The sequence below is a fragment of the Pecten maximus genome, chromosome 4, assembly GCF_902652985.1.
Source record: "Pecten maximus chromosome 4, xPecMax1.1, whole genome shotgun sequence".
NCBI classification, from domain to species: Eukaryota; Metazoa; Mollusca; class Bivalvia; order Pectinida; family Pectinidae; genus Pecten; species Pecten maximus.
In genome coordinates this window covers 21,156,032-21,166,513 of record NC_047018.1, presented here as the reverse complement: position 1 = coordinate 21,166,513, position 10,482 = coordinate 21,156,032, and the positions used below count along the sequence as shown (strand labels likewise).

Here is a 10,482-nt window from a genome sequence, read left to right as displayed (position 1 = left end):
CCTATAAAGCATCACCCACATGTGAGTTGAACAAGGTGACCTTTGGATTGAAATTTGACGAGTGATACATCTGCTGTTGGTAAGATATCTGAGAGGATTATTTTTAAACATCGCTATATCATCGGAAAAAGACCTAGGAGTTCATGTGGACAATGATATCAATTCATCATTACATATCCAACAGGCTGTTAACAAAGCGGACAGTATCCTTGGACTGATAAGGAGATCATTTGTATATCTAGATGAGATAACACTTAAACAACTATTTAAGGCACTAGTCAGACCCCATCTGGAATACGCAGCAAGTGTCTGGAATCCTAACAAAACAAAAGACATTGAAATAATTGAAAAAGTACAGCGAAGGGCAACAAAACTAATTCCAAGGCTAAAGGATCTACCATACAGTGATAGATCAAAGAGACTAGACTTCCCTTCATTAGCATACCGCAGACTACGGGGAGATGGCATCAATGCTTACAAAATCATGAACAATTTCCATGACGAAAATGTTACAATGGGAATATTTGAGCATGATACAACATCCAGGACCAGAGGTCACTCGCAGAAACTAAAGAAAAAACAATGCAAATTAGACATACGTAAATACTCTTTTGGATTTAGAATTATCGATGTATGGAACAGTCTATCTGAAGATATTATAAACTCTGCAACAATAAGGGACTTTGAGATAGGCTTGGATAACCATTGGGAAATCTGGAACTTAAATATAATCATTTAGCTAGTTACAGACTGGAACCCGCAAGTACTAATGTTTAACTATGTATTATTATAAGATTCAAGATATGGACATAGAGGCATACAAATGCCTGCGTCCATTAATTATCCTATTAAATCCTATTAAAAAATGAGTATCCTCTTTTCTATGAACACCGGTCTGGTTTTGTTATAATACTGTTTATCAACGAGCTGAATATACATGAAATACGCCATCCTCTTTTATCTATTGTAGTACATGAGAATGTATTACATATATTGTATGATCTCATTGTAATATTTATCAATTAATCTAAACTTTATTGAGGAGAAGACTTTGTAATATTGAAATAATAACGTTTGTCCAGTTCGTTTCCTCCATTAACGCAATGTTATGTTAAAAACAACCTGGATGTTTAGTTATCTGGAAATCACTAAGTTATAATATTTTGGAGCATTACGATGTATGGAAGGTCTCGTTAGGTATATTGGGGAGGGCACTAGGAGATAATTTTACCACTCTATGATTGCCACTATAAAACCTTACCAACTGTAGGTGGGCGTTACCAAATCATAATTACCAACTGGTATATGAATAAAAACATCCGCGGCCTCGGCAAAATAAAATAATTATTTAACTGATAATACCCAATGAGTTCAGGATGGGTAGTTGGCAGGACTCGAGAACGATAAAGGCGGGAAAAATGGAATTCCTAAGAAATAAAGAAATGGTATTTAAAACCACAAGGGATAAATATAGAATTAAATTGCTTTCTGTTGGCATCAATGGACATATGAATGTCAGCTGGACAAAGGCCAATTCATCCCGAATTCCAAATGAAAGCAACTAAACGCTTAAATACCCCCAGTATCCTCTCCCATCCGGGACCTACGACAGGATCGAGCACGAGTCTCTGGCGCGATATTATCCCCAGGTTCTGTTAACTGACCCAAACAAATGTATGCTCTGTCAGGCCACCAACACAGCGCATTTAACACAATACTTGTTTTAATGATGTTCACACAAAAAATGTTACAAAAATCAAACTTTCTAGTTAATATAAATTTTCCAAACCAATTGTATATAAAATAAGAAAGGTCCAGTCCATATAAATATAATCGAAAACATTGGACTAAGTTCATATCGATCTACCAGACTATCACTGACTGAACTCAATATGATTAGGAATTCATCCTTCCTGGCATGACTAGTTGTAATGCATCCAAGTTAGGTATAGATTCAGCTAGGTTCGTGCTTTCTTTGTATGCACTCTATAACTACACAATGCTGTCGCCATGTCACAAGGAATCCTGGGAAAGATCGATTAACAACAAAGACGACCGGTCTGTTTCCCTGTAGATTTTAACAGCAAATCCCACACAACTGTCTTTTTCTATGACGAAATGCACAATTGTGTCGTTTATATGATGGATTTGAGATTCTTGTCAACTTCCGGTCAGAACATTTTGTGATAGCAGAAAGGGGTAAAACGACAGCTTCCAGTGTGTGGGTTGCCTGATTTGTATGCTTCCTTTCTTCTTCACTAATGATCGTGACACGTGTTCAGGAAGACTCCAGTAACAACCCTTTTGGCTGTTTTGGTCACGTTCTGGTTGTGACATGCGCAGACGAATCGATCTATACCATACAATATAGAGCGTTCTTTCTGAACGTCTTCTAAAGAGTACTCTACGACACTTTATGCGAATTATTCGGCCATGCTTTGGTCGAGCTTTGCCAAAATGTTGTCGAATGAATCACGTCCCATATAGTCGATTTGATTCTTCTCCCAACAGCGCCTCCTGGTGGTATCCTCGTTTGTACATCCGGTACATTTGTACTCGGATGTCTCCCGCATATGGGACTTGTTTCCTTTATTTTGCGATTCTTCAATCTGCAAAAAGAAATTGATATCATTCTGGGAACACAAGTCAAACCTTGTTTAACATGAACATTGAAAATAGTGAATAGGCCTAAAAACCTTTTGCATTAGATCGTTTCAGGTCTTTGTATATGTCAAGCATACTGGAATAATATTGGTCATACTTCCCAAATTTAGTGCCATCGGTCTTCTCACTAGAATAACTGAATGAGTAACACGTGGATTTAGTCCACCTGTTGGCCCACTACTCACACATAGGTACTACAGAACATATGACGGAAATACAGACTTGAATAATGCAAAATCCCTAAAACTGGGATGCTCGCATACTAAATTGATACTCCTTTATGCTTTTTGAATAAGTAGTGTTTTGACAGAAGAACGGACAACGGACGCCGCGCCATGACACCAGGAACAACTTAACATTGAAGCTGTGTCCTTACCAACGTGATCGTATTCTCTGTAGTTGTCATACTCGGTTCCTTTTCCGGTTCTACTATTCTTACAGTCTGTAATACCAAAATACTTGTGTGAAAACAGGTCATGCACTTTATCTTTGACGTGAAATTTTGTTTCAGTTTGAATAAATCTTGATCTACATGACATAAATGGCCCCGTTGAATGCATAGTATTATTAATGTTTGACTTTGACCTTTGAGATGATTTCATTATGATTGTATCTGAGCTTTGTATGTATTGTATGTAGTTTGATTCATCTTGGACATCTGGCTCCTTAAAATGTTTTCTTCTGACAAAACATTTGAATTTCCACTATTTACACTACCATCCCCCCTTCCGAGCATACGGAACGTTTTCGTTCTTTTGTAATGAGTTAAAAGTTCACAGTTGTGAACATACATAGATACATAGATTTATTCTGACAGCATACATAAAATAATACAGGATTTACATTTGATTGTCCGCTCGTAATAAAGATATTAAAATAATAAATAATTGTTTAGTTCACAGCTTGATTTTCTCCTTATACAATACTTTTGTGGCTGATTTTTCTAATGTTCATCAAGTTTATATTCAAACTTTTTAATTGATAAGGAATTTACAACATCAAATGGGAGACTATTCCACATATCCACAATTCTCTGTGTGAAAGAATATTTTCTGACATCTAATCTTGAGAATTTTAAAGTTATGTTCGCGAGTGATTAGCCCTACATTTACGGAAAACAATTTTGCGACTTCCCCGTCATATTTTCCGGAGATGATTTTATAGACCTCAATCATGTCTCCACGAGACCGTCTATATGCTAACGTTGGTAGTGACAGTTTTTGTAAACGTTCGTAATGTGACAAATTATGCGGACCAGGAACTTGTTTTGTTTCTTGACGTTGAACATTCTCTATTGTTTCTATATGTTTCGCCAGATAAGGACACCAGACTTGGACCGCATACTCGATGTGAGGTCTTACTAAAGCCGTGTATTACATTTTAAAGCTGTAGGGGTTCATGTACTCTATTGTCCTCCGTAATGCTCCCATGATTTTTTCATCATCGTCATCATCATCATCATCATCATCATCATCATAGTAAACATGCATCATCAACATATATCATCATCATCATGCATCATTATCAGCATATATCATCATCATCATGCATCATCATCATTATAGTCAAACATGCATCGTCATCACAATTTTAATCATCATCATCATCATCATCATCTTACATCACCATCATCATGTATCATCATCTTTATCATCATAATTATCCTTATCAGCATCATCATAATCATAATGCATGGTCATTAATTTTCATCTTCATCATAATCATCATGCATCGTCATTGTTATCTTCATCATACATCATTACATAGCACCATCATCATAATCATCATTACCATATAGTAGAATTTTTGAGATGAAATAAATCTGAAATTTAGTAAGGTGTTGTCAAGGCCGTTGGGGGGGGGGGGGGGGGGGGGGGGGGGGGGGGGGGGAATAGTTAGTATATGTATATTATAATTCTATAATGGGCTTCCATTTTTTCCAATTTGTCTCAAATTTTGCTTTCATAAGACATCTAGACTTATAGACATAATACTCCCATGATAGAATTTGCTTTGTTAACCTTTTCGCAGCTATGTTTATCAAATATCAGTTTATCATCTATGGTGACACCGATATCCTTTTCTGAGTCAACAAATATTATGTGTTGAGCACTTTCTTCCAATCTGTAGTTATAGGGATCCATATTTGTATATCCGACACGCATCATTTTGCATTTTTCTGAATGGAATCGTATTTTCCAGGTTTCTGACTATTGGTTTAACGAAAATATATCTTGCTGAAGAATTTCACAATCCTGTTCAATATTAATTGCTCTAAATGCTTTCGTGTCGTCAGCTATAAGATAAGTTCCGGTTCCATTGCTCGTTACGAAGAGAGGTGGTCCTAACATAGATCCTTGTGGTATACCCCTTATTACTGGATCCCATTGTGATGTTTCACCGTTTACTACGACTCGTTGTTTCCTTCCAAGTAAAAAGACTGTAATCTAAGAGGAAAATTAGCCGGCAATACCATATTTTGAGAGTTTTTGTACGAATTGTTGATGAGGGACTTTATCAAAGGCTTTCATAAAATCACAGTATATAACATCCACGCATCCTCCATTACCCAAAATTTCTGTCCATCTCTACATGACATTGAGAAGCTGTAGAACGGCAGATCTACCATTGATAAACCCGAATTGTGCTTTACTAAATACACTATTTTACCTCATGTGGATCATAATTTCTTCTCTGATTAATGACTCAAGTATATTGCAAACAACACTAGTCAAGCTCACTGGTCTGTAGTTGGAAGCTTCTTTGCGATCTCCTTTCTTAAATATTGCCGTTATATTAGCACATTTCCAATCCTCGGGTAGTTTCCCTGAATATTATTAAATATTAAAGATAACGGATGACTGATGACATTACAAGCCTCTTTGAGAACCCTAGGATGAATCATGTCCGGTCCTGGAGATTTCGATTTTTTTTTATTCTATCAGTTTCTTTTTTACCGCTTCTGGGAAAATATTGGGTATAGTAATTGGTTCTACATATATATCATTTCATCGATCTCCGGCAATTCGCGATCGTCTGCCTGCGTAAAGACTGTTTAAAAAAAGTCCACGAGTACACTGGCTTTTTCCTAATCTGTTGCCGAAATATCCTCTTTATTCGTGCTTGTATAAATTTGAAAAATTAGACTTGATCGTTGGTTTAGATTTTGCATATCTCCAGAACTGTTTAGGATTGTCTATCACTTGCTGTGCTATTTGCATCTCATGGAGTTTTACTGCCTTCCTTGTGTCCTCACTTGATTCCTTACTTTACAATATTCTTATTAGACTTCATGGTCCCGTGTGCACAGGTATTTTAACTTTGTTCAGCACTTTTTTAATCTAATGTGATCTTGTGGTTATTGGACTTTCGCGGTGATGTTATTTTCTGCACTGGGGTAGTGTCGCTGATTGACTTGGGACCATAGAAAATATACCTATGATGAAAGTACGAGAATAATTTAAAATGTGATCGACATCTTTGTTGTCTTCGGTGACCACATCTTCCAAGGTTAAAACGTAAAATATCTTAATGTCAGTCACTTACCTTTTTACAGCTTTTAATCTTCTTTATCTCTGTTTCTAAAAATAATCGGAAAAATGTATATTACAACTACTGGAGGTGCGCAAGCATTTCGGAAAAAATATAGCAAAACTAAGGTATACCTTGCATTAGGTAAAAGCTTCTAATTCGTCTATGTAGAACACCTTTTAACAGTTTGTCATGGTTTCCCTGTTTATTTTGGCAGGACGAATTAGAATTATCTGGGTTAATGTACATAAACTGTATGTATATAGGTAAGTAATGTTATCGATCGTTTCGCCATTGTTGCGAATTAGTCGTTTGATCTTCACAGAAATAACAACTGTTAAGTATTAAATAGATTTCAATGAACAGTTTTTACCTTGTTCCACAAACTTGACTGGGTTGTTGTGGTCCATATACCAATATACTACTCTCGTTATTATGGTCAAGAATAGCATTGTACCTGTGGGCGAGAAACGATTCATATGAAATGAGCATCATTAGAAATCATATTCGTCTGATCGTATACCATTTGTCTTTAGCAGACCTTATCAAATTTTAATGTAAAACAATAAAGCAATTTCCTAACTAATATGTATCTCGTTAAAATAAGTTAGTTATCCCGTTAAAACGCGATAGTCATCTCGTCAAAACGCGAAAATTATCTCGTCAAAACGCGTATCTTGTTAAAACGCGTTAGTTATCTTGTTAAAACGCGTTAGTTATCCCGTTAAAACGCAATAGTTATCTCGTTAAAACGCGATAATTATCTCGTTAAAACGCGTTAGTTATCTCGTTAAAACGCGATAGTTATCTCCTTAAAAAACGATAGTTATATGGCGTTTTAACGAGATAACTAACTCGTTTTAACGGGATAACTAACACGTTTTAACGAGATAACTATCGCGTTTTAACGAGATATATTTTTTTATTTTACTTTTCTAAATGACCCTAATAGGCTTTCGTACCTACCTGTGTAAATTCTGAAAGAGGAAATATTGCAGTGTTTCGCGCGCAAATAGATCGTTCACAACGTTGGCGGTTTACAAGCTTGAGGACAATAGACCTTGACGTACCTTTGTGACAATTATTGCATTATATAGAAAACGATACGATAGTGACGTTCTGTGTGAATCAATTTATGCCCCCTCCCCCCTTTCCACTTATCGAAAATCTTATTCTCGAAAGATTGCAAAATTTGCTATAATCATTTAATCATTTCATTTTTCCGAAATTTTGTTCCGAAAGTTTGGCCCCCAGACCCCTCGCAAAAAAAATCGGCTCCCGCCTATGGCGCACGCATTACCATGCACATTACCACTAAATTACTTTCCAATTCCTGGATCCGCGCCTGCTGTGTACTGTCATATACGGTGCATGGTAATCTAACGTTCAAAATAATGAATAATTTATGATTATAAATCATCATTCATCGACGAAACTCTTCAAATAATCGTAAATTAGACGAAACTCTTCAGCGAGCCGAAGCATTTTCCGGACAAAATGCATGCGGAGATGACCCCCGAAAGTGCACCTGGCGGCAGCCGATTATACAATCACATGACCTTTCAACTTCGTATGTAAATGAAGAATCTGGACAGGCTCAGGGAGCCGTTTGAGAAATGGCGTTCTGAGCGAGGAATTCGGCGATGTTTTCACGGATTATTGTGTTTTGGATGTAACAATTCGTATTGAGTGGCACGGTAGGTTAAAGATGAATGTTTTCTGATGACGGTCGCATATAGTGTGCGCCGTGTCAGTTTGAATAAAAGTGTTTTTTAGTCGATTGAAGTGTAGTGGTCTGCCGTTTCGCTCGTGGCGGAGTTTCCGGCCTTGTACTTAACAGATTACACATACTACTGTCAAATAAAAAAAAAATGAAAATCACATATTCTATGCAAGCGCCTGTGGTCAAGCTCACTGGTCTGTAGTTGGAAGCTTCTTTGCGATCTCCTTTCTTAAATATTGCCGTTATATTAGCACATTTCCAATCCTCGGGTAGTTTCCCTGAATATTATTAAATATTAACGATAACGGATGACTGATGACATTACAAGCCTCTTTGAGAACCCTAGGATGAATCATGTCTGGTCCTGGAGATTTCGAAAAAAAAATTATTCTATCAGTTTCTTTTTTACCGCTTCTGGGGAAATATTGGGTATAGTAATTAGTTCTACATCTACATGTATATCATTTCATCGATCTCCGCTGATCGTCTGCCTGCGTAAAGACTGTTTGAAAAAAAGTCCACGAGTACACTGGCTTTTTCCTAATCTGTTGCCGAAATATCCTCTTTATTCGTGCTTGTATAAATTTGAAATATTAGACTTGATCGTTGGTTTAGATTTTGCATATCTCCAGAACTGTTTAGGATTGTCTTTCACTTGCTGTGCTATTTGCATCTCATGGTGTTTTACTGCCTTCCTTGTGTCCTCACTTGATTCCTTACTTTACAATATTCTTATTAGACTTCATGGTCCCGTGTGCACAGGTATTTGTACCATAATTAAGCCTTTCTTTTAACTTTGTTCAGCATTTTTTTAATCTAATTTGATCTTGTGGTTATTGGACTTTCGCGGTGATGTTATTTTCTGCACTGGGGTAGTGTCGCTGATTGACTTGGGACCATAGAAAATATACCTATGATGAAATCGCGAGAATAATTTAAAATGTGATCGACATCTTTGTTGTCTTCGGTGACCACATCTTGACTTCCAAGGTTACAACGTAAAATATCTTAATGTCAGTCACTTACCTTTTTACAGCTTTTAATCTTCTTTATCTCTGTTTCTAAAAATAATCGGAAAAATGTATATTACAACTACTGGAGGTGCGCAAGCATTTCGGAAAAAATATAGCAAAACTAAGGTATACCTTGCATTAGGTAAAAGCTTCTAATTCGTCTATGTAGAACACCTTTTAACAGTTTGTCATGATTTCCCTGTTTATTTTGGCAGGACGAATTAGAATTATCTGGGTTAATGTACATAAACTGTATGTATATAGGTAAGTAATGTTATCGATCGTTTCGCCATTGTTGCGAATAAGTCGTTTGATCTTCACAGAAATAACAACTGTTAAGTATTAAATAGATTTCAATGAACAGTTTTTACCTTGTTCCACAAACTTGACTGGGTTGTTGTGGTCCATATACCAATATACTACTCTCGTTATTATGGTCAAGAATAGCATTGTACCTGTGGGCGAGAAACGATTCATATGAAATGAGCATCATTAGAAATCATATTCGTCTGATCGTATACCATTTGTCTTTAGCAGACCTTATCAAATTTTAATGTAAAACAATAAAGCAATTCCCTAACTTCGAAAGCCTATTCGGTTCATTTTGAAAAGCAAAATAAAAATATGTATCTCGTTAAAATAAGTTAGTTATCCTGTTAAAACGCGATAGTCATCTCGTCAAAACGCGAAAATTATCTCGTTAAAACGCGTATCTTGTTAAAACGCGTTAGTTATCTTGTTAAAACGCGTTAGTAATCCCGTTAAAACGCAATAGTTATCTCGTTAAAACGCGATAATTATCTCGTTAAAACGCGTTAGTTATCTCGTTAAAACGCGATAGTTATCTCCTTAAAAAACGATAGTTATATGGCGTTTTAACGAGATAACTAACATGTTTTAACGGGATAACTAACGCGTTTTAACGAGATAACTATCGCGTTTTAACGAGATATATTTTTTTATTTTACTTTTCTAAATGACCCTAATAGGCTTTCGTACCTACCTGTGTAAATTCTCAAAAGAGGAAATATTGCAGTGTTTCGCGCGCAAATAGATCGTTCACAACGTTGGCGGGTTACAAGCTGAGGACAATAGACTTTGACGTCAAGGATACAGGCACGTGATATATATGTAACTAATCACGCGACGTCATAATCGTTGACACGTGGTTGATGTAACAATGACGAGTCGTGTCCCTTTCTAGCGAGAGTGTATACGTCATATCTGCCACATATCAATGATAGTGTTATATTTCATTTGATCAGAGACATATATCCCCGTACAAGTGGTGGCTCCCTTTATTCGTGACCACTCAAGCATATCCCTTATCGAGAGCGCCTTGTCCCCTATCAAACACACGCGAGCACAGGTAATCGATGTACTGGAACTTATTCTACATGTAAGGTTAATCCGCCATTACGGCAGACCAAAACATCGTCAATTTTAAACGCACACAAAAAGCACATCGTTTTATCTAGGCCACTACATAAGTTACCACATTAACCAAAAACTATCATACTTGTGGGATATAGTCTTATTGATCATGCACAT

At 36.5% G+C, this 10,482-nt stretch overlaps 1 protein-coding gene across 1 annotated transcript; it reads right to left on the bottom strand.

Annotated features, from left to right (window-relative positions):
• Nucleotides 1-1,745: 1,745 nt before the first annotated feature.
• LOC117325481 lies at nucleotides 1,746-7,208 on the bottom strand. The gene is made up of 5 exons (XM_033881706.1): nucleotides 7,162-7,208; nucleotides 6,569-6,652; nucleotides 6,211-6,245; nucleotides 3,041-3,106; nucleotides 1,746-2,609 (listed from the first exon to the last, which is right to left on the bottom strand). Exons 2-5 carry the CDS (start codon nucleotides 6,645-6,647, stop codon nucleotides 2,424-2,426), a joined length of 366 nt encoding a protein of 121 aa, XP_033737597.1. The 5' UTR covers nucleotides 6,648-6,652; nucleotides 7,162-7,208; the 3' UTR covers nucleotides 1,746-2,423.
• Nucleotides 7,209-10,482: the final 3,274 nt, after the last annotated feature.